The sequence below is a fragment of the Ascidia mentula genome, chromosome 3 (genome assembly GCF_947561715.1).
Source record: "Ascidia mentula chromosome 3, kaAscMent1.1, whole genome shotgun sequence".
Lineage (NCBI taxonomy): Eukaryota > Metazoa > Chordata > Ascidiacea > Phlebobranchia > Ascidiidae > Ascidia > Ascidia mentula.
Genome location: NC_138568.1, coordinates 11,270,582 through 11,295,118, shown reverse-complemented (window position 1 = coordinate 11,295,118; position 24,537 = coordinate 11,270,582). Strand labels below are relative to the sequence as shown.

General features: G+C 37.1%; 3 protein-coding genes across 3 annotated transcripts; 2 read left to right on the top strand and 1 right to left on the bottom strand.

Moving 5' to 3' along the window:
• Positions 1–867: 867 nt before the first annotated feature.
• Positions 868–13,564, top strand: LOC145895604 (allene oxide synthase-lipoxygenase protein-like; the record flags this gene model as incomplete). The annotated part of the gene is made up of 14 exons (XM_082984407.1): positions 868–891; positions 10,425–10,620; positions 10,794–10,925; positions 11,232–11,489; positions 11,548–11,629; positions 11,686–11,842; positions 11,900–12,154; positions 12,220–12,412; positions 12,484–12,564; positions 12,678–12,796; positions 12,853–12,972; positions 13,040–13,174; positions 13,231–13,329; positions 13,385–13,564. Coding segments are annotated over 14 exons (2,031 nt in total), but the record flags the coding sequence as incomplete, so codon positions are not given.
• LOC145894565 (allene oxide synthase-lipoxygenase protein-like) lies at positions 950–4,511 on the bottom strand. Its single transcript, XM_082983187.1, has 14 exons — positions 4,485–4,511; positions 4,115–4,304; positions 3,908–4,039; positions 3,597–3,854; positions 3,454–3,535; positions 2,731–2,884; positions 2,418–2,672; positions 2,042–2,234; positions 1,897–1,977; positions 1,729–1,847; positions 1,541–1,660; positions 1,344–1,478; positions 1,187–1,285; positions 950–1,129 (listed from the first exon to the last, which is right to left on the bottom strand). The coding sequence occupies exons 1-14, from the start codon at positions 4,509–4,511 to the stop codon at positions 950–952; spliced, it is 2,025 nt and encodes a 674-aa protein (XP_082839313.1).
• An 8,288-nt stretch (positions 13,565–21,852) lies between the features above and the next one.
• On the top strand, positions 21,853–23,178 carry LOC145895603 (uncharacterized). The gene is made up of 4 exons (XM_082984406.1): positions 21,853–22,104; positions 22,360–22,504; positions 22,684–22,796; positions 22,927–23,178. Exons 1-4 carry the CDS (start codon positions 21,853–21,855, stop codon positions 23,176–23,178), a joined length of 762 nt encoding a protein of 253 aa, XP_082840532.1.
• Positions 23,179–24,537: the final 1,359 nt, after the last annotated feature.

Here is a 24,537-nt window from a genome sequence, read left to right as displayed (position 1 = left end):
AATATATTTGTTCTTTTCGTTATTGTTGTGTTTTCTGTGTTTGGCGCAACACTCATCAGTCATAACAAAGGCTGCGCAGTAGCTGTGCGCGTGCAGACCCCGTGGTTACGTTTGCTTGTTCTTGCGTTGACAGTCTTTTCTTTTTTGTCATGTGTTTTAACCATATGATTCTATTTGAATAAGGATTCCACATGAATAGGGCGTGGCTAGTGTTTACGTCTGATAACTGTGTTTATGTCTGATAACTATGTGACATTTAGAAGTTTTGCCGGCATCTGATTGATACAGCTTGTGAATGTGATTTCGCAACGGGCAGTCTGTGCCTGCTGATAGATCGGTCGCAAAACAGTTTGGTGAGTGTACTGGAATGTCTGCAAATTTGTATGTGCAATTGTGTTTCTTTTTTGTTTATAGAAACCATCATGTTCTGGCGCGTTGATGTTGTGCCGGTCATTTCCGTTGTATTGAATGCAAGTGTCTGTTATGTTCTGTGGGCTTGGCCACTACCTTGGAGAATTTGGGACGCGTTTTTAACACATTTGGGACAAAGGCCAAAACTGCTGTGTAGCGTGTAACGCCGCCGATCCTTTGAAAAAGCACGATACAAACCCCAAGCTTACTATTTTTTTAATGTAGTTATACACTTACTACAAAAACATAGTTGATTAATTACGTAGTCAGTCTTTAAATTTACTGTTGCTAATTTTAAACATGGTATGGTTTTGTAACATTCGTAATATTTGTATGGAAACCGCAAAACATCTTGCTCACAAAAGACTGATTGCTCGTCACTGCACTGGCACACTTAACTCCGCGCGTGTATCGGTCTAGGTACTGTATTTGAACCAATCTGCATATAATTATTAATACACTTACGATTTAACAATTAAAGTAAATGTTTATATCTTGTTGACAACTACACACAACAATATTTTTAAATGCACAACTACTAAATATTAATGTCAACGGGTATTTTTTCGGGCAAAAGATACCAGTACGGGTATTTCAGAGACTTGTTCCGATTATAAAACTTTAGACTAAGTTTCTTTAGGCGTGCTCTAAAATCTCTCTGTATATCCATAACTTCGTCGTCGGTAAATAGCTGCTCCACGTAATTCCCCAAGAAAACCTGAAAAAATACTCACTGTAGTCCTCAATTATACAAGATCAGTAAACAGTGACGTACCTCATCTTTGGCGTATTTGGACAGTGCATAGGCAAATGCCACTATTATAGTCGTGGTTGCGACCCCGGGCAAAGTTTCCAGAAGTAGCTTCAAACTTCCCTAAAACCAACACAATTGGTAAACAACGAAATGCAGCTTTAAGAAACGAATATCTCACTTCCCCTCGCTTGTGTGGTGGCAACAAAAGAGATGCCGGAGAATTGGGAACAAATTGGTAAGTTTCCATTTGGCCAAAATTAACTGCTGCATGTTGGGCGGAACTTGTGAAAATGATAATTGTGCAAATCCGAACCTTAAATGCAAAAACCAAAGTGGTATAATGATATCTGCAATAGGAATTTTGTTAAGATCTACCAACTCGTCGATGGTTTTAATTTTTTCAGGCATTCCTCGTCTGTTTCCATCTTGCCAACCGAGTCCTTCATTGGCCAAATCTGACGCCCAGTCTTGAATCTCAAAGTCTGCCTCAACGTCCTATTAAGCATTTTCGTAATGGTGAATATACCAGCAACCACCCACTCAAACAAGAACCACCCACTCACATTGTCGTTGGCATAATACAATGACACCACTTTTCTGACGTAAGCTTCAATTGCTTTCCACACGTCTAGTGCATCGTCTCGGTAATGATAATTTTTCAACAAATTCCCATCATCGACACCTGAGTTACAAAAGATTACAACGTTTTCACATAAATATTTGCTACAAACCTCGGGATTTCAGGTTTGCTGGGACATCCACCATTGACAAATCGAAATCCTTGAAAAAATGTCTACAAGTATCAATGGCATCTTTCAAAATAAGAATGATGTTTAGGAACTCATAAAAGTTAATAGAAAATTTCCGACAACTTACTAAGAGCAATAGCTTTATTAGACAAAGCTGATGATGGCAACAAAACCGATCGTGCTGCTTCGTTAATGTAAGCAACTGAGGAAACATGAGGCCTTAATAGCTTGTAGATCGGATGACAGTGCGGTAAACATCGGAAAGTTGCAACAGAGAAAGTTTCCGACAAACCATGAGTCAGCAAAAAATGGTACGCCCACTGCAAGAACAAGATAAACACAAACAAAATTCAAAAATAAAAAAAATGTTTAGCGTCAGTTCATAAAATATAACAATGTGTTTGGACAGGTGTCTTGATAACCGTAAAGGTTGAAAGCTAATCTTTAATAATGCCAAGTTTAATCAATAAGGAATCATTTCCTTTTGTAAACAACAAAATTACTTCATGAAGGCAGGTTTGAACGCAGCGAAAATGGATCTTCGCCAACAACCAGTCGTACTCTGTATCAGCAGGTGTAAAAATTGACTCTGCATCATCAGGAACCAGTTGTATTGCTATAGGCAGAAAGTCTCCTCCAGCGGTAGCATGGAAAATGCCGATACAGCTTGCACACACAAACTTTTTGGAGGTGAAAGGAATTTCGTTTTTCTTAATGTTTGCTGCAAAACTGTAGTCGGCAATGTATATTTTTCCAGCCTATAAGTATATTTGTTTAAAAGGTGGCGCTTTCCTGTGTTTGTAAATTCGTATCTACTTGAATTTGCGATTCCAAAGTTCCACTTTCCAAAACGCTAGCGACAGTTGCATGAGTCACGTTGCAATTTGATGGAATTTCCGTACATCGTTTAAATGCAAGAGGAGAAATTCCTGTCAAAACTTGCCTTCCAAATTCGACATCTAATTTCCAACTGAAAATACACATGTTATGCCAGATTATCTAACAACAAGGGAAAAATACAAACGAGGGTTATAATTTGAAAATAAAGGAAAATAACAAGAGATTCACATCGAGATACAGCACTTTAGGGGAAATTGTATATTAAAACCAAAGCAATTTAAGATTTCTGGAAAGTGTTTTGTCAATTTTTTTCGAATTTTTTTTACTTCACACAGTGTACGTTAACAAAGTTAGCTTGGATTTCATTCGTCCGACTTGAGGAGGCATAGGCAGTACTAAACATTGCAATAACATATGTCAGTTTAAAAAAATTGTTTTACTAAATTTGTATTGGGCGATGTAACATCCATATTTTTTAAGTTTTCGGTTAATATTTCGATTAAAAATTGCTCTTTAGCTCCACAAATTATCATTTTATGTTTTTTTCAACGTTATTTGACAGTTTTGTGCTTTGGCAAAGTCAGAAAAGCTGCTTACGAAATAAATATAATTCCCATATAACTTTAACACGTTTACTACGAGCCCTTATAGTGCTTACTAGTGATGTACCGAAACTTTCGGTGCCTCTCTAATACTTACTCTTCAATGAACGGCGGGTCGTCGTGGCCTGTTCCAATATACATTTTGCGGTAATCATCGAGCTCATCAATCCCAGCAGGTCCTTGCAATTGAAGGTTTATTAAAAACAACGCAATCATGTTAACACTGATCAAGTAACGAACCTTGAAATATGTTCACTCCCGTGTTAACTGCAACGCCCAACCCAGCGTTGTTTAGACGATCTATTTGCCCCCGAGTTTTGCTGTAAATTAGTGGAAGTCCTTCGGTGGGATGCACTTTAAGGTATCTAGCGATCCCCCAGCCTAAATCGGCATCAGATTGGGGTTTGTCGTTCCACTCCAACATACCCTTGTTCCTCTTAATTTCTTTGACCCGCATCGCCTTTACGGCCGCGTTAGAGTCGTTTTGCGGAAGAGATGCTGGCAAAAACAGTTGTTGTGGCCAGACTTTATGTGCAGTATTTTTAGATTACCTTTGCCAACAGCGATCGATACTTCATCGTTTTCAACCCATCTCGAAACAGGAACGTGATTAATTGTTTCCTTGTACTTCAAAGACACACTGTCTATCAACCAGTTTTTATTCGGGTTTATTCCAACCAACCCTTGAAATTGGGGTAAATTACGTTCAGGTTAATAAGCAATATTAATATTGAAACATATATCCACCGGCTACTTACGGAAGGTCATGATAACTGGAGATCCAATGATTCCCCATTCGGTAATTTTGTATTCTCTCACAGCGCCAGGTTCAAAATCGTTTTCGAAGAAATAATCAAGGGTTTTCCAACCAGTCGAGTTTCCGCTTTCACCTGTAATTTTTACCTGCACCGTTTCATCTGTTCCGGCCTCGTTGAAACGCTCACAGGTCTGCGAAATTTGTTATTTATTGCATTTTTTGGCGTATTTTTATCAAAATAATTTTCGAGCCATCGTCAACATAGCAAAATCTTTTCTCGAATGCGATTTTGAAATATATTCAAAATCCAAGTATTAAAAACCGACTTTTCTAATACTTATAGGATTTGTGAAAGCACTGCATGCAATTACCTTGATAGTCAGGTTGTAAGTTTCCATAGTTGCTTGTCAATACAATAACTGTACGTTAAATTGCCTTCGTTTTTGGTAGCGATCAATTGATCTGTTATTCTGCTGATGAACAACACGATGTGTGCATAAACATATCATGATCTCACTCATTTAAAAACTAACCCAGGAAATGCGTTTGATGAAGTTTCCTGCAAACATCATCCGATATTGTTTTGCAAAAAATTCCCTTCCTGTTCGGGACGAGAGCCTGAATATGATGATGTTATTGTTTTGTAAACATCATTGGTAATTTTTTATGGCTGCTGATATATAGTTCTGAATAAATGTATACCAGAAGCGGCTTTAAAGTTTGCAAAAATGACCAAGTAATAACATGTGCATTAATACAAAAAGAAATTCTTTCGAGCACTTTATGGCCGTTACTTCGTAAAGCATTGAAATATGTTACTGCTTCACACTATCAAGGCTGCAATTTTATGCACCAAAAAAATACTGGGTTTACTTCACATAAAACTAGTGCAGAACAAAATGATCTCAATTTTTATTGTTGCTTTTATTATTTTATTTTTATTATTTATTATTAACATTCTTTGTTTAGACACAATTACTTCGTTTCCATGGCCGCGTTTTGTCCGTCTTTTATGGCCAAGTGACCATATTTGGAAGTGACGCAAATGACGCACGCAAAAATAGTCGGACAAAAACGACTTTCGTTTGTCCTTCCGTGACGGGTGGACATAACGCTATATGGCCGACTTACACGGAAATAAATCGCCACGTGCGCGCGTTTCAGTTCCACTATCTTGAAGGTATTATTAAAAAATATAATATTTTGCTTAATTGCGCCGCGCAGCGTTAGCTGTGTTATAGGGTTATACGCTAGTGCAGCGTGGTCCGACTGCAGGCCTGCGATCTTATTTGCGTTGGTCCGCGAATTGTAACCTGACTTGGAAACACAACTTTGTACGATTGTCTTCGCACGGCCCCAACCAAAATTCACGTGGACGCAACCGCTTTCGTTACAAAAGCATCTCGACCCCAAATGTCTCATTAAATAAAGAATATTTTGTGTTATTTTACCAGCAAACAACAAGTTTGTATCTTAATAAATTTTGCAGGGAACTTGTCAATCTTACCTGAATTAACTATAAATGTTAAAGAGTAGAAAGTGGTTTCGCAGCACACCACTAACCTTTCGCATACCACCCATATGGTTCTTGTACCACCGGTCGGGAACAATTGATATAGAGCAGTGGTTCTTAACCGGTGTGAATGTTTCCACCAGTGGGAAATTATAGGGTTGTAGGTTGGTAATTAGTTGGCATCAAAATAAACAAAAGTAGTTGCAAAAGAAATATTATGTTCTGTATTCACTGTGTGTCGTACACTTATTGGCAATTAGTCATGACATGCGGTAGTATAACAGATATAGCCAAAATGCAACCACTAAATTCTCAGAAGTTTTGAGCTACCAACTGCGTCCAGATTGTTTAATATTGTTGTTTGGTGAAGAATAAAGGACCTGATGTTTGGAATAAGATAATAAGGTTACAAGGTGATGTTTGTTTTTTTTTCGCTGACGTATGACATTCAAGTTATCCAATTTCGTTCGTTGCTAAAAGATTTAAAACGCACTATAACAAGGATGTGCCGGGCCGAATCCGAATGTTGACATTCTCTACATACTCTGTGTTTGGTCAAAATCAAACGAATGCTCTTCGCTTTTTCGTTAGGATTCACGCGTTTTCTGATTTTTTACGATCAATATAAACAATTTTACGTCATAAAGTATTTGGATTCATTTTAAATCTGGGCTGCATCCAAATATTTTCTGTGTTTGTACATGGTGTGCCGAGAGAGAATTTTGCGCGCTGTCGTCCGACTGGCGGTGTCCGAACAAAATGCGAAATACGCAATATTGATGATGCCTTCTTGAAGGCGCATACTAAACATACATTGATTTCAGTCATTTATTTTCTTTTTTAAGTTATTTTTTAGAGTTGTTTTTCAATATTTTTGTTCACATTGCCAATGTCAACAGGTAGATAAAGATTATCATCGCATCTGTGAATAATAAACAAGCAAGGTTTTGATTGGTGAAGGTAGGTTCAATTTATTTTTATTATTTACCGTGGGACTTAAATTGACGTTCGTAAATCATGCAGTGTCGGGCCGCATACATTCCCTAATTGGGCCACATGAGGCCCGCGGGTCAGACATCGCTGCACCAGATAACTGTAATAAATATTTCTTTAATATCCGAATACGCGTGTATTCTGTACATCTTCAAAAGATGTTAATCACGGATTACATTTATCTTATTTTACTATCTGCGTAATTTTCTGCCCCTGAAAGAAGGTAGCGATTTAACAGTTGTGTGACGTAATACAAATATTATTTGGCAAAACGTTATCTCTTTATTTTCACAAGTTCCTTTGCGTTGCAGTAAGCAGGAGCTGTATGTAGGCCTAAAGACCGTTCATGCTTCATTATGTTTGTTAGTGAACAGTTGTGGTGATGATTCTTGCACAAACATAATTGTGCAGAAACCATGTTCAAATGCCTGTTTTTGTTCACTAAAAAAATTTTCACCTGAATTAGTCAGTTACCATGGGGTAGTTTTAAGGGGAGTTTTACTGCGGAAATATCACTTTGCGTGACGTTCGGTGCTAAACCTTAGCAAGACGTTGCAACATACGTTTAACCGCCCAGTTGGTCACAGATACACGCAATGAAAAAATAACCCTAGAAGTTTTGAGCCAAGTTCTAATTCAAATAGAATCCTGGTTAACAGCAACCTTACCCACGCTGCATGCGACACGAAGCGTTTGACAGAAAGACTGAAATTGTACAGCATTATGACGTCACATTTTTTGTCAATTGAAAACATGAAAAGTATAGTGCAATGTTTCTCAAGTTCGAGTTCGCGGATTCTAAAGAGTTCTTGAAAGATTTTGGTGAACTTTACCATCGACAGAAATGTTTTATCTAAATTCTCTATTCTTTTTTGCCGTTTCTGCGCACAGTGCATTTGTTGCACATAAAATGCGAACCGTGTTTTGTTTGTCTTTGTTTGTACGACTAAGCGATTAAAAAACGGCAAGAAGAGGTGATAAAAACTGCAGCCGGTTAAGTGGCCCAGAATATTGTGTACGGACTCCCACCGTCAAGTATAGTTATGATTTCGCCACGCTGCGTATGGTTAACGTTAACATCATACAGTCAACTCCAAGGAGGAAATAGTATCTGACACGCATAGACAATCGTAGTTCCGTCCTTCTATTCACTTGTCAGCAAGTCCCGGATATTAGGGTTCCTAATGTCATAAGCGTGGGCATAAAATTAATATATTCTGAGCTCAAGTCCGCGTGTAGTTGTTCTGCAGTCCATACATGTATATATATATGAACTATGGTTGTGTTATGACAGAAATAGTCCGAGGACTAAAATGGTTGAGGGAACCGGTCTAGTGTGACGTCAGCGTGGTTGGCAAACTTATACCGCTCCATTTGCCTAATTACGTGCTTAGGTTATACGTTAAATTCAATTATTTTTTCATTTTTGCGGCCAATTTTCGACACAAATTTGTAAATAAAATTTGTAAACCTACTTGTAAATATCAACACGGCATCTGTATCAAAGCAATTTTTTCGGTACCGAGAGCAAGGACCGATTAGAAAAAAAATAATGCGGGGCCAATGCTTTGACCTAAAAATATGTCCTTTCTTTGTTCCTCTTGCGAGTCACTTTAAAAACGTTGGAACTGATTTGGTCAAATCGGTCAAAAGTGCATCAGGGGACCGGTTCCTGTGTTACCTATAAATACCACAGGTCTGTTAGGTTCATTTGCTGTGCATTCTGAAGGCAATGTTCTGGAGGCGAAAGTAGAACGTCTGGGACCTCAGTTGTTCCTAATAAAGACACAGACCTAAAAATGTCTCTGGTTTTATTCGTAAAAACACCATGGTTGGCTTTGAAACTGAGAGAATCTATCGCAAAGGATTGTGGTATCATTTTAGTGCGTTGGGATGTACACCACATAACAGCTAAATAACCTATGTATAGAGAGAGCAGTTAGGTGTTTGCAACATTTACCGACAACGTATTAACTTTACTGTAAAATCTCAAGATAAACGGTTTTAGACTGACTTTGTTTCTCGCCCGATAAAGTTTGCGTTGCTTAGTGGTTAATTACAAACGTTTTCACAAGAATGTGTTCCTTACAACTACGCGTGGAAACATATTTACTTAGCAGAGGCAACGGCGAGGTTATTAGTGTAAGTGTTGATTGTACTGATTTAAAACACTATCATGGATACATACGTCTTGAATATAACGGTAAGTGATTTATCCCAACATGTTGTATTGTTGCATGTTTAAAATTCTTCTAGTTTTAAAGTATGCTTTTTGTGCTGATAGCAATTTTTAGTTGTTCCAGATTACAGCTGAGATGAATTGTAACACTCATTTTTGTGTGGGATTGCACTTAGATATAATACAATAATTATCTATCATGGAAATTCTCTGAAAGAAAAGCAATTTATTGTCGACATTTTAGAGAGTTTTCCAAACATGCGTAAATTGCAACAAGTAAAGCTGGAAAAACATTGACACAACCTTGATCAAATATATAAACTACCGCTAGATGGCACGCTTTTCACCTAACAGGTCTCGTCACATGCACCTTGTAACAATTTACAATTTACGTGCCCCATTGTCATTGTATACTGGGATGATGTCATTTCATATTTAAGTGCTAGAATACGACAAAATCTAATTTTAACAGATGCAGAAAAACAATTTGGAATTCATTCTGATTTGCCAAGTAAACTTTTTTTAAATTGTGCGATGTTATGTGCCAGGTATGTGATTTACATGAGTAAGTACGCGGAAACGAACCCGACCTCAACGAAATTTGTGAATTTTTTGAACAATCTACGTAACTGTGAATTTTTCCTAGCAAAAAAGAAATACTGTATACTTGCATAAAATTAAATGAACTTTACCACCGACAGAAATGTTTTATCTAAATTCTCTATTCTTTTCTGCCGTTTCTGCGCACAGTGCATTTGTTGCACATAAAATGCGAACCGTGTTTTGTTTGTCTTTGTTTGTACGACTAAGCGATTAAAAAACGGTGAGAAGAGGTGATAAAAACTGCAGTCGGTTAAGTAGCCCAGAATATTGTACATGGACTCCCACTGTCAAGTATAGTTATGATTTCGCCACGCTGCGTATGGTTAACGTTAACATCATACAGTCAACTCCAAGCAGGAAATAGTATCTGACATGCATAGACAATCGTAGTTCCGTCCTTCTATTCACTTGTCAGCAAGTCCCGGATATTAGGGTTCCTAATGTCATAAGCGTGGGCATAAAATTAATATATTCTGAGCTCAAGTTCGCGTGTAGAAAAACAATTTGGTATTCATTCTGATTTGCCAAGTAAACTTTTTTTAAATTGTGCGATGTTATGTGCCAGGTATGTGATTTACATGAGTAAGTACGCGGAAACGAACCCGACCTTAACGAAATTTGTGAATATTTTGAACAATCTACGTAACTGTGAATTTTTCCTAGCAAAAAAAAGAAATACTGTATACCTGCATAAAATTAAATGGTCGCATACTGTCTGAAGTATTCAACGTAATTTGTCATGTTTTTTTTTCTACCTTTTCGCTCTGCTCCCTTTTCTTATGTGTGAGTTGTGGTAGCGTATTTGTGTAAAATAAAAAATTTTTATTAAAAAAAAAAAAAAAAACCTTGTAAGAATTTACACCTAATGAATGTTAGCAATTATAATATACAGGAGTGAATCACGTATATACCTCCATCGGTGAACTCAAATGGTATTATTTACTAGGTTGATTGTATTTTAAAGCGAACCGGTTGACTGTTTCCACCAGTTAATTTTATTGTTAAAGTTACAATTTTATGCAGACCAACAGACGATACCAAGCGACTGGAACTAATGAGACTGTTCAAGTTAAAATCACCGGAAACAACGGAAACTCGACTGATTGGCAAACGCTTGACTATTTCTTTGAGAATGATTTTGAAGCTGGAGCAACAAGAGATTACACGGTCCAAAACAATAGTGGGAAACCAGTTGGACCGCCGATCATTCTAACTTTTCGTGAGAGTCTATTTCTTTGGTTATGCCTTGCGACATTTAACCGCAAAACAAATGAATTAAATATCTTTAACAAAACAATATAATGCATTTTTTACACCGAAAAACTTTTGAAACATATATATTTTTTCTAGTTTACGAAGAAAATAAAAACATAACTGTGTTTGTTTGTCCAGGATTGGTGGGAAACAGCTCCAACAAGAATTGGATGGTTGATTCCGTAATCGTAAACCACCAACAAATCGTGTACAATTTTCCAATATATAAGTGGGTGGAAAACGATGAGGTCTCTGTTACTTTGGGAAAAGGTAAAAATTAAACAAAATATATTAGCTTATGCGACATTGATGTTCATCTAATGGCTGAAACTTTTACCTAAATGTCGATCACACGTATAATCGTACAATTTGTCACGTGTCACGTGTCAGATTAATTTCAAATTTGTCCAATGCTGGATTTATAAGAAACACAACAAAAATTAAATTTAGCGTTTTCAGGCAAAATTTAATACATGTCATTTCAATACAAGTCTTTTGCAGAAAAACTTTTTACAGAACATTTTAAGTTGTTTTGTTGATAATTTCCAAAAATGCATTTTTTTGATGTGTTTCCAGCGACACTTCCACAAAATGTGACAAATGCTGCTGTTCAAAAGTTGCGCGTGGATGAAATTAAATACAACAAGAATTTGTTGCCATGGAACCCGAAACCAACTTCTAATGCCGACTTGGGGTGGGGAATCGCAAGATTTCTTCATGTAGATCCAGTGAAAGGTCTTCCACGTCTTTATAGTGGCACAAAAGGTCAAGCCGTTCGTGGTGGCTTGGCTGGGTTGGGTTTAGCGGTCAATACCGGCATGAATCTGTTTCGAGGTTGGGCAACGACTTAATACTTAACTGCTTGTTTTCTAAATATATATTTATTTAACAGGCCCGTTAGCAATTAAAACCATAGATGATTACAGATTGCTTTACGTCGGGACTGCGTATAAGGATCCACCATTTTTTCAAGAGTAAGTGACAAAAAGTGCTTACATTAATAAAAATATATATTTAACTCTGTTTATAGCTGGAAAAAAGATGTTGAGTTTGGGCGGCAAGTTTTGACAGGAATATCACCAACAGCTTTCAAGCGATGCACCAAGCTACCAAGCTATTGCAATATAACCCAGGCACTTGTGGACAAATTACTTGGTGCAGAAAAAACGCTTGCTTCAGAAATGACGGTTGGTTTAAAGTAAACAATATAATGTTGTATTCCTTTTTATAACAATTGTGTGTAGGCGGGAAAAATTTACATTGCTGATTACCAATACGTCTCCAATATCGAACGAAACAATCGTCTCCTATCAACCGATAAGTTCAACTGTGCAGACTGCATCGGTTTATTTCACGTCAATGCGTCGGGTGATTTCATTCCAATGGCAATCCAACTTGTTCCTAACGACGCGACATCGGTATTTACACCAGATGACAACCAATACGACTGGCTGCTCGCAAAAATGTATTTTCGCACAACTCAGACTTGTATTCATGAGGTAAATCCAACACATCATTGTTTGAAGAAAACAACAAAAATTCAAAAAAACAACCTCAATTTTAGTGGACATATCACTTCTTGCTCACCCATGGACTGTCAGAGACTTTCTCCGTTGCCACTTTCCGAAATTTTCCGCTCAGTCATCCGCTTTACAAGCTTTTGAAACCCCACCTCAGTGCGGTCGCTTCGATCAACGAACAAGCAAGAAAAGTTTTGATTCCACCTGGTTCACTTGCCAACCAAGCTATTGTTCTGAGTATGTTATTATACATTAATGCCACACAGGTTGGTAAAAAAACTGTTACAATAACACGTCCTGTATGTTAGGTGCCATTGATACAGTACGTTATTTCTTCAAGGACTTCAATTTGTCTGATGTTGACTTGCCACAAAACCTTAAAGCCAGAGGTAATTTATGATTTTCTTGGTCTTATCCATTTGATGTGTGAAAAGTGCTTTCTGTGAAATTTAGGCTGATAACTGATAAATCATTGCGAGTATCAAGTAATTGCTTTTCTTAGGCGTGGACGATCCAACTTTGTTGCCAAATTATCATTATCGTGACGATGGCTTGGATCTGTGGAATTCAGTCAAATCTTATATCTATAAAGTGATCAGGTTCTTTTACAAAAGCGAACTGGTTCGTAACGCTTTCCTGTACACAGGGGCTTTTTTGTTATCAAACATGAATTACAGGATGTTGTGAACGACTTTGAACTCCAATGTTGGGCTTCTGATTTGGCAAATGAGGGATTTGGTTGGCAAGATGGAAACAGCAGGGGAATGCCAGACAAAATCAAAACTATTGATGAATTGGTAAATTATTTTAAGAAATAGAAAAAGCTATTAATCATTGTAAGAAATTTCACGATTCAATTTTCAGGTATATATCTGCACAATAATTATCTTCCAAAGTTCTGTGCAACACGCAGCTGTTAATTTCGGCCAAATGGAAACTTATCAGTTTATACCAAATGCCCCAGCAAGCATGGTGTTGCCACCTCACAAAAAAGGAGAGGTGAGCAAAGTATTCCCCATATTAGAATATACATAACTTTCCAACATATATTACAGGCAGATGAAAGTCGTATCCTTAACTCACTTCCTGGAATTGCAGTCAGTAATATTCTGATAGCGTTTGCGTATGCTCTGTCACAATTCGCACAAGATGAGGTAACTGCAATACAAAATTTGCTGCAGAGAAAGTAACGTTTAAACAAATTTACAGGAGCTTTTGGGTGACTTTGTCGAGAATCTATTTGTGGAACAACAGGTTAAACAGATGCAGAAAGACTTCAAGGCCGAACTTCTACAACTGGGTGTGAAGTTCAGCAAAAGGAATATTTCACTCACTTACCCCTATTGGTTTTTACTCCCAGACAAAATCCCTACAAATATAAATATTTAAATTTGTATGATGTGATCCATTAATTGTGTATAAAGAAACTTATGATACACGGCGTAAATATACGGGATACTAAAATAAATTTACAAAAATACAATGTTGGTGGAACTAATTACAATTGTGAGATTTGTCGCATTAATAAAGTCAGTTTTAGGATGTTACCACACACCTGTTAACAAATAAATTTGTCATTTATGGTTCGCGTAGGGTCGACAAAGACGTTGTCGATAAAAACGTAAAAAAGCAACAATAAAACACACGAAAATAAGTAACTTATAAATAACAAAAATACAATTGTATGACGGCAAAAAGGAAAGGGCGGATTAGTGATGTTAAAAGTGTGATAGGAGATTACTGAGGAAATGTAATATTGGCCCCTGTGTTTGAGCATGTGTAGGCCAAATGTGGTTTTAACTCTTGATAGGAATAAGTTTTCTTATGAAATGAATAGTTATGATTTCGCCACATTGCCTATGCACGGTTAACGTTAAGGCCATACAGTCAACTCCAACCAGGAAATAACCCAAAATTTTGACCGAAAAATGCATCGAGTGTTAGAGAAAACAATCCAGCGTGACCTACACTAACGGTTACTGAACCTTCGTGCGTTGCAGCTTTAGTACGTAAGTTCTTCATTGCGATCTCGCCCAGTTACACACTTGCCAATGGTTATGACGCGAATTTTAAAGCCACAAACGCCACTTTGTCGCTACAGACGGACGCTGTAATAGTACAATACTAGTTTTGTCATTTTTATTATGAAATTATGAATTTTATTGTACAAGTTAGAAGAGTCCTATAGCTTATTTGGCTGGTTGTGATACAGTGAAAAAGATCTGAATCTGTGATTTGACTTTCTGGGCTAAGGTTAGAACGAGTTTAACTGAAAATTGGGTGATTGCACTTAATTTACAGAAGTGCCTTCACTGGATACACTGTAATAGATAGGTTTTCATTTATTTTAGTTTTAAGAACCACAGGTCAATGCAGTGAAATCAAAACAAATAAAAGTGAATATAAGAAAGTTAAATGAAAAGAAAAAATCGAGATTAAGCTAACTTAACACGTGTTGCTAAAAACAAAGTAAACTAGACAAAACTTGAAAAACAAAACTAATATTTGATGATCACAGAAATAAATAATATGAATAGACAGACAACGTAACTCAAAACTATGCCTACAACATCAGAGTGCGGTTGACCCAGCAGTATGGACGCCGCCGTCTTCTGCGGGCACAGAAGCGTTTTCAGATGTGAGTGAAGCCAAAACTTTTCCTGAATAACGAAGTTCTCTTCCAGCCGAAATGCCGAAATAATTATCTTGAATACCAGTACCATTGGATCGCGAATAATAAAGATGGGACATTTCATTGCTTTACTTGCGTATGGGCTCGAACAAATAATCGTCTTTACCACAATGTAGATGACGCAATTGAAAGCAGTCCCTGGTTCTCAAAACAGAATGGTTGGTAAACGTAAAATATTAACTTGCATTAGGCAGCTAGAATCTAAGGAGCCTTGCAATATTTGCAAACTAGATTCTAATCAAGAAAAATAGCTGCAAAACAACAAACTGGCCACGACCGATGTCGTCCACTATTTCAGCGGGTGTTGTCATGCATATCGCGTTGAAAAACATCAAGTAATGTCTAGAGGCTTCTGCTAGTAATACGACTTCACAATCCAACGATTGATGAATACTTTAAAGATGCCAATGCAACAAAATTTCTTTTCCTCGAAATAAAAAATAATATGACAGCTATAATTAACATCACACGTACCCCAATACAAGACCCAATCCACAGAAATTCTATCACAAAACAAGCTAATATTTTCTCTAATCACAGATAAACATCCGACACTGCAAACATGAAACAGATCAGCGTTTGTTTGCGATATTGTGCAGATGCTTACGAAAGCAACTAAATCTTCAAGGGATTTTATACAACAGCGAAAACAGATGCGGCCTCCCTGAAGGCAATTGGTGACGACTTCCTTCGAAGATTTGGGATTTGTATTGACAACAAAAAAGGCATTGTATTTTCATTGCACAAGACATCACCTTGGTTTGCCAGGATACGTGTTATGAAAACGCATTTCCTGGACAAGTCATTAACTGCATCAGCGCTACCAGTAATTATGTCTGTGTTTAACCCAAGCGCTGAAGCACCTTTTCAAATTTACTGACGAATCAATGCCCTATTTTTGCGATACAGCTCACCTTCGCTATCGGTTGCCGACCAGCTTGGCCGTCCGTCAGTAAGTTTATCTTCCAAATTGGAACCTTACTGATTTCGTGCGAGGCTTCAATGGTTTCCACGTTGTGCATGCAATTCATAGGCTACTGTTAAGCTCCTGGAAATGAAATCGTCACTTATTCAATCTTTTGGAATGTAGCGTCTAATCTTCACTGTGTATTGGTAAACATTTTACTCTTCAAAGGGTGGTTCTTCGTCTTCGTTTTTTTCTCTATTTTCTTCAGCTCCTTTGTTTATTACGTACACGTCAAAGGAGTTTTGTTGACTAACAACAGGTTTTTGGTTTTCCATTGTTGCAACACTCATGTTGGTTTGGTGACAATTAATTATTGGTTTCGCATCAGTGCGAGTGAACTTTACGGGTTTATCATTGCATAACAATACACGTGTTTAAACATGCCAACAATCGCAGCAGTCGCCTTCACTTAGTTCAACTTTTTAGCATTTTAGTTTTATGTTTCTGCCATTATTGCAGAATGCAATACAACTTCGGTCGGCTTGCGGTATACGCCTACATGGAATGATGCCAAGTCGGTAACAAACCGCCTCCCTAATTTTTTCACTATTGTCATTCTGGCGAAATAAAAAAAAAAGAAATTTAAAAAAGCGTTCCGCATCACTTACCACAACATTCACATAATATTTTCAATTTTACTTCAGGTTTAGCATAATCCTGTCATTCCGGTAAAACAAATTATATGTCAATTGTCACAACAATTATTAGGGCAAACATTTAAATGCCATGTCACACCAAATATTCCTTCATATGACATAAATCACAGCGTATTAGATAGTTCCCAAAAAACGTAATTCAGGGACGCTTTAAACACTTTCCGGGACTAATATTTTTCTGAAAATCGCCCTGTAGTTAGAGTACAGCATCATCTAAACCCTCATACAGAAATAAAATGGTACATAAGCGCCGTTTTCCAACGAAATGACTTATTCCGTCAACAATTACAACCGAACTATGATATGCGATGAAATTCTGTTCACGTTTTAAACACTTTCCGGGACTAATATTTTTCTAAAAATCGCCCTATAGGTAGAGTACAGCCTCATCTAAACCCCCATACTGAAATAAAATGGTACATAAGCGCCGTTTTCTATCGAAATGACTTTTTCCGTCAACAATTAAAACCGAACTATGATATTGGATCAAATTCTTTTGACGCTTTAAACACTTTCCGGGACTAATATTTTTCTAAAAATCGCCCTATAGATAAAGTACAGCATCAGCTAAACGCTCACATCAAAATAAAATGGTACATAAGCGCCGTTTTCCATCGAAATGACTTCTTCCGTCATCAAAGCAACAGGGAAGCAATGCTGAACGGTTGACTATTACGTCATAAACGCATCAAAAACAAGCTTCCACTGCTGTTAGCTCAAAATGAATTATAGCTGATAATAATTAAATTATACTTTAAACTCTTTCCGGGACTAATATTTTTCTAAAAATTGTCCTATAGGTAGAGTACAGCATCAGCTAAACGCTCATATTGAAATAAAATGGTACATAAGCGCCTTTTTGCATCGAAATAACTTTTTCCGTCAACAATTAAAACCTAACTATATGATATGCGATCAAACTCTTTTGACGCTTTAAACACTTTCCGGGACTAATATTTTTCTGAAAATCGCCCTATGCATAGAGTACAGCATCAGCTAACCGCTCATATCGAAATAAAATGGTACATAAGCGCCTTTTTGCATCGAAATAACTTTTTCCGTCAACAATTAAAACCGAACTATAATATACGATGAAATTCTTTTGACGCTTTAAACACTTTCCGGGACTAATATTTTTCTGAAAATCGCCCTATGCATAGAGTACAGCATCAGCTAAACGCTCATATCGAAATAAAATGGTACATAAGCGCCGTTTTCCATCTAAATGACTTTTCGTCATATATTCCTGATGCGAAAGCCACCAATTAGTTTGCACAAAATTCAAATCATTTCATTTTATTATTACCAAAGTATAAACTGTTCGTCGCTTTGTGTTTCCAATGGCGTGCGTAATAATTTAAACAATAATTTTTTGTTGTTAGAGGTGCGGGGTGGGTGATGATGACAGAGTCTCAATGGAGGTCGGCTGACATGTTGTCTAGTTGCCCCTGAGTTCTCTGTTCTCCTATGCACTCGGAAGGCGGATAAATAATTATTATTGCAATCAAACAGAATTAAGTTTTGTATAGACTAGAATGGCCGGAAAGAATAACCATCCTTTCAAACACTACACGCGGTTATGTAAGGCATTTGCGGGTGTATTTTCACCCACGGAAAACAGTATTCATTTGTGCATCTGTTGGTCACATGCGAGTAACACTGGTGTATGACCCACCATACGTCCCGAAATGGCGAGGACCGTCTCGATTCAACGGCTTGTTTCGGCTGTCAATATATCCCGGTTATTTCAGTGGTTAATTGTCATTTTATGACATGGTTTATGGATCCGCCTACGAGCGAGTGTGGCTAAGCTTACAAAAATGGCTTTAATCAATTTTGGCATTGAAACGTTCAGTGCCTGAATTTTAGTCCAGGTCGCTGGCACTGCATCAGATATCAAAATATGTCAACCACACATATAGTTACATCATACCTTTGGAGAAGTTGCCGAGGCCATCAGAGCATTGCTTTGGGCACGACTCGACCCAATAATGCCTTCGTGATTAATAAACGTTTGTACCGCCAAATGTACATTTTTTTGTTTATCGTTGCCAGCGATGCGTCAATGTTTATACTTTGCTTGTTCTGGTGTTAGGTTGTAACAAGTATTGCATAACACCACGTGATCAAAACCAACCAATCAGTTTCCGTTTGCCCAAGCATTATATGTGTGTACCTGTAAACTATTCGATTATATTTTTTGGTATCAAAGCTAAAGCTTGCCATTCTGTTGGGAAGTTAAAATGTACCGTTATATCAATGTCTTGCAATTTTAACTGACAACAGGCAACCCTAAATAAAATGTTTACTCGGGTTGATCCCCGATTAAGTGTTTGACCAGAGGAGACGGAATAAATCAGTTGAGAGCGTTTTACAGAAACTTGTTCGCTGGCGCCTCGAGTAACAGGTTAAACAATTACCGCCTCGGAATCGCTTTCAGCATCCTGGATACAGTTTATGGCAAAGTCGTTTGCCAAGTATTTATTGTTGTAAGTCAAAAAATATATAATTTGCCAATTGCTATGCGTGTTTGTTTGAGAACTTTGCGACGTCTGTTAAAACATACATACAAAAAGAAACGCTACCGTATATCTGACTCAATAAACTGTCAAGTAACTTCAATCATACGAGTACGGTTGAGCATCGCAGGTAAATCACAGTGCGGATTTTTAAATGACCTACTGCCCAAAGCATGGTATTCTTGCATAGAAACCAAGTCTGTTTGAACTGCGGTTGCGAAATGAGACGATTAATTGCCCCTTGTAATTTGCAGTATTATGCTGCTCCTCCGACTGCATTGTCCGGCAACTTTTAGGTATTGTGAGGTAAGAAGTGTGCGTTAAGAGAACACGGTCGCGACGTATCGCGATTGTCCCTTGCAGTTGCACTAACACCAAAACACCGTTAATTTGTGCATTCCCCTGCCATTTTTCTATTGAAAAATTAATATATTAATAAAAGTTTATTGTTTTGGAACATGACAATACCAAATCTAAAATTATTGTTATGCCGTATCTGTTGAAAGGGAATTAAAACAATGTGACTTGGATTGAAAAAGATCAAAACTTCAAAGTCATACGTGGCCTAGGCTAATCAGCAATATTATGCTTCAAAAAGCCAAAACAAGTTGAGTATAAGAGTGTGAAGACTGTGCGAGCTGATGTTGTGCCTACTGTGGATCGAGGACTTCTATCAAAAAAGTTAAGGCTTTAGATCCGCAATCAACACCAAGTTGCCGTCAGTCACGCATTTAAAAAAGATACACAATAGCGATTCGCCGACATGTATCAATTAACAAAAGATAAAATTTATTTCTAACATATTCGCATAAAATTACCAGTGTATTTCCGTATTTTTATTAATCAAGTTTAAATGCAGTTTGGCTTTTATTATAAATTACTACAAGCGTTTATTAAGTTATAAAGAAACAATGCCAAACCTTAGAAAAGCTTTTTCCGATCCCTGCACCTTGTTGCGAAACTCATTTGCCATGGTTAAAGTATTTTGTTTTACGGAGCCCTTCCACATTGGAGGCAATAATAAAGCTGTGGTCTGCGCAAACAAATCAGGAAAAGTTATCAGGGCTGACTGAATAGGCACCAAACTTTTTTAACCCAACAAATCGATATGATCGCTATTGGACAAACTAATGTCTGGCGTGCCTGCTTGCGTGTGAGTACTGAAAAACTTAGTAGTCGACATGGTATACAAATAAAGACAATTATTGGACGAAGGTACCTACAATTCAAATACGCGGTTGTTATTTCAGAAGGTTAAAATTTTGCGTGGTTAAGTATCACGGAGGACAGGCTCGCCAATTTAGGCTATGCAGCGACGTCTGTTAAAATATGTGCAAAAAGAAACACCGTATATCTGACTCTATGTGTTAAGAAACTTTATTCAAAATAACTTTGCAAAATGTACTTAAAACCAATGTCAGCGAAACAATCAACAAATAACTATTTGACATTCAATGTTACGCGCAACAAAAGGATGTTTTGTCTGTCACTCTTAATTGCGCGAGTGGCCAAATTGGATTTTTTTAAAATTTTGTATTGGATAATTTTATTCAATTTTTTGTTAATTAGTTTTTGTATATTTTTAGATGTTTTTTATACATAAAGATTTTATTTTAAGATTTTTTAATTAGTTAAACAGAAAGAAAAAAAAATGATTATACAAAATTAGCAACAGTACATTGTTGGGACAGAGAAATGGCACCATATTTCTCAAATGCTTCTCTGAAGTCAAGAATGTTCTATGTTGTGTTCGATACACAACTTTAACTTTTCACAACATTTCACTACAAATGCAACCTGCAAAGAAATGATGTTAATGAGCACACTTTTCAGTTTAAAATTGCAACTTTTTACAAAATGTACTATAAATTGGAATATTTACTGAAAAATCCAATAGCCACTGAGGCTTCTTTATAAGACATTCTTTTAACAATCATCAAAAAAAAGTAATGGCTTCCATAAACAAAAACATGTGACAAGTAACAGGTTAAGTAACAAGTAACAAGTACTTTTATCAACCACATATTTGGGTCGTATAACTTTCCCAACATATGTCTCCCGAACAATTTGACCTCCAATGCGACGCTGACGCCATTGAAATTTACAAACTGAATAATGAACAAACCGAACCAAATTTTCAAAATCAGTATGTATCACCTGTGTGTCATTTAATAAAAATGAGGAGTTAAATTCTACAAGCTGCTTTTTATGGTTACTAAAAAACAAATAGGCACGGTAGGTCTCTGGTGAAGGTTTTGTTACATCTATAGTTTCAAACATAATCAAAGCCAATTTTGCAAGTATTTGCTTGTAGATTTCATTTATATAATTAGGACACTCAACTGACTTGCCATTAATAAAGTGTTCGAATTTTATGTCTTATACAATAAGTCTCTCTGTTGTTTTCACAGATTCAATGTCACAAAAGCGCCGCTTTCTAGTAATCAGTTTTGTAGGCAGTTTTTTATGTGTTCCATTTTATTTCAGTATGAGGGTTTAGATGAGGCTGTACTCTACCTATAGGGCGATTTTTAGAAAAATATTAGTCCCGGAAAGTGTTTAAAGCGTCAAAAGAATTTCATCGTTTATCAAAGTTCGGTTTTAATTGTTGACGGAATAAGTCATTTCGTTGGAAAACGGCGCTTATGTACCATTTTATTTTGATGTGAGCGTTTAGCTGATGCTGTACTTTATCTATAGGGCGATTTTTAGAAAAGTATTAGTCCCGGAAAGTGTTTAAAGCGTCAAAAGAATTTGATCCAATATCATAGTTCGGTTTTATATATGCTTACATTTTTTAGTTTCTGTTAATTTTGCCTTAAAACGACCAACCAAATCTAACAATGAAACTAATATGCGCTGGGATGAGCAAGACTGGCACCACGAGTATGTATGTGGCCTTGAGGCAGCTTGGCTACGAGGTGTACGACTATCTGGAAAATTATGAGTATTTTGCTGACGACTGGCATAAAATCTGGTCGAAAGGTGGAACGGTCGAAGATTTTCGCCGAATGTTCGAGAATGTCGACGCAGTCACTGATCTTCCAGCCGCTTACTTTTGGGACGAAATTCATCGCGCTTTTCCGGATGCAAAGGTGAGAGGGCGTATGTTTATATGCTAGTAGGACTGAGGTACAGCAAATTGTAATATTTTGAAGCCATATCCTGTTCTGTCGTATAGGAAAAGTAATAGCGATGTTACGTAAATTAGGTCGATAGCGGTACTATCAAAAGTTTGTTACCTTGTAACTTTTTAGTTTAAACTGTAAAATATCTGATGATAATGCCTAACATCACGGCCTTTTAGACATTCAATTATCTGAGCTTTAGATTTACTAATGTCTGTAAAGATCATCCTAACAGTCAGGGATAGCGAGGACATTTGGATTCGAAGTATAATGAACCAAATTGCCTCGACCACTTCGTGGAAATATCGACTGGGCTATTATCTTGCGCCCACAATGAGAAGATTGAGTATGTTTGGGGCCGGCAACGGCAAGTAACTTTTTCCTGTTCTATATATTATTCTGATGTAAAACCCATCTGTAAAGTAGTCGGTTTTACTGCTGTTTTATTTTTTGCACAGCAGCATACAAGCAATTACTTTTAGTCGAGAAGTATGATAACATCATGTGACTAATCCCAATACCCCCCTTTTTAATTGCAATTTAAAGCAATGGCCGTGTTTGGAACGAGATATACGCCGGTCCCTCTATTTGGTAAACGGAAAATCAACGAAATGTTGTTCAGGATGACGTACCGGAGGCACAACGCTCATGTCTTACAAGTATTTACTATGTTTCAGTTGGCCGTCCGTTATTTGTAAAAATCGTTGTTGTATATTGTCTTGCAAAGAGCGGTCAAAAGCTTAATAGGTTGCTGGGTTTGAAGACTGACAGAATGTTCATTCGATGCAGAACGCTTCTAAAGACAAGCTTCTGGTTTACTCTGTCAAGGATGGTTGGGGACCACTTTGCAAATTCCTTGATAAAGAAGTTCCATCGACTCAGTTTCCACATAAAAATGTACGGGGCAAACTTATGAAGGAACTGTTTCAAGGGAATCCGTTGTTCATAAGAATGAAACGTGAAGCAGCAGTATCAGCGTGTTTGTTAGGTGCTGTAACGTTGTATGGTGTGTACAAAACATATTGCGGGTTTCGTGGATAGAAAAGTTGGTTATGCATCTTTACTTGTATAGTGGTTAAGGTCATATTTGCTGTTTTGTGGAGTGAAGCTGCAGGTGATTGTGTGATTACATCAAACTATATTGAGTGTCGAGTCCAAACTATTCATCGACTTTGACCGAAGAATTTGTCTGGCACAATGTAACTAAGTAAATAAACGTGATTCGTTACTGTTGATATTGTATTGTAATATTTTCCACTGATTACATGGGAATATGATCTGATGTAAGATTAGGGGTCCGAGAAAAAAAAGGTTTACAAAATGGGGTGAGCGGGCAAAAAAGTTTGGGAAACCCTGTTCTATGGTGTAACGGACCAACAGACCGTAGACAGCTGCACGAATTTATTGTGCCAGTTGAGCTATAGCTATAGACATTAACATTTGTGGCAATAAGTTTCACGTGGGAATTCGTATAAACAGGTATTAACTGAATCTCATAAAACAGAAATGCCGACAGGATTTATGTCTGACAGTAAAGAAACGACAGACATGTCTTTTTTGTGCAAAACAAGTCATTATATCACCACATCAAAAAATCATGATTCCGACTTCGAGTCATCAATGTGTCTGACGTCACAATGCTGCAGGTAAAGATTTCGTGAAGATGCATTGGTTTAGATAGGAGTTCTTCAATAAAACGCCTGTAGCACATTATACAAATGGTAGCATAACCTTAGGCAGCATTTTGAAGGATTTGAACCCAATACTTTAAAATTTAATTACACAATAACATCTCGTCAAGCCTTTAAGTATTTTAACAAACACTTTTAGACACTTATTTGTGCATTATGTTAATTCCGTACCTTGTTACTTATTTCGCGCCTTGCTTTAATGACGAATAAGTTACATCGAGGTTGTGTATTTTGAGACATAAGGGGCTGGGCTATAGGCGCTAAAATTTTTTTTTTAACGATGCGATTGATAGTTATCACTAACATTGTGATACCAGTCATAACCTATGTTTAGTTGCTAATTTCTATTGTGGATTTCGTAATGAAACTATAGTACACTAAACGTATAGTAGGGCGACTCATTGACCCGGTCATGGATAAATGCTTTTGCACAATTTCTGTCAGGCCGTTTCGGGAGAGCAACTTTTGTGACGATCGTTACGTTTCGTTGCGTCGCACTGCTGAGACAGCAAAACGCCACTGCTTTGTTGTTTATTATAATAATATAAAATTTGAAGAGTGCTTTATTCATACACATATTTATTCCAAACACATATGAATTTGTGCAACCATAAACAGTTTATGATTTCAGCTGGATTGACGTGTTGAAGTATGCTTGGCGAATTTTTTTGTAAAATATAAAGTGCACTGGGAAGTGCATATTGCAGCC

Excerpts from the sequence above, each read along its gene's own strand:
- LOC145894565 (XM_082983187.1), bottom strand. The coding sequence starts at position 4,511 with ATGGAAACTTACAACCTGACTATCAAG. Across the intron at positions 2,885-3,453 it reads GACCCGCCGTTCATTGAAGA|TTGGAAATTAGATGTCGAAT; the intron begins GTAAGTATTAGA and ends GTGTATTTTCAG. Across the intron at positions 2,673-2,730 it reads CTTTGGAATCGCAAATTCAA|GCTGGAAAAATATACATTGC; the intron begins GTAGATACGAAT and ends ATATACTTATAG.
- LOC145895603 (XM_082984406.1), top strand. The coding sequence starts at position 21,853 with ATGAAACTAATATGCGCTGGGATGAGCAAGACTGGCACCACGAGTATG. Across the intron at positions 22,105-22,359 it reads GCGCTTTTCCGGATGCAAAG|ATCATCCTAACAGTCAGGGA; the intron begins GTGAGAGGGCGT and ends ATGTCTGTAAAG. Across the intron at positions 22,505-22,683 it reads TATGTTTGGGGCCGGCAACG|CAATGGCCGTGTTTGGAACG; the intron begins GCAAGTAACTTT and ends TGCAATTTAAAG.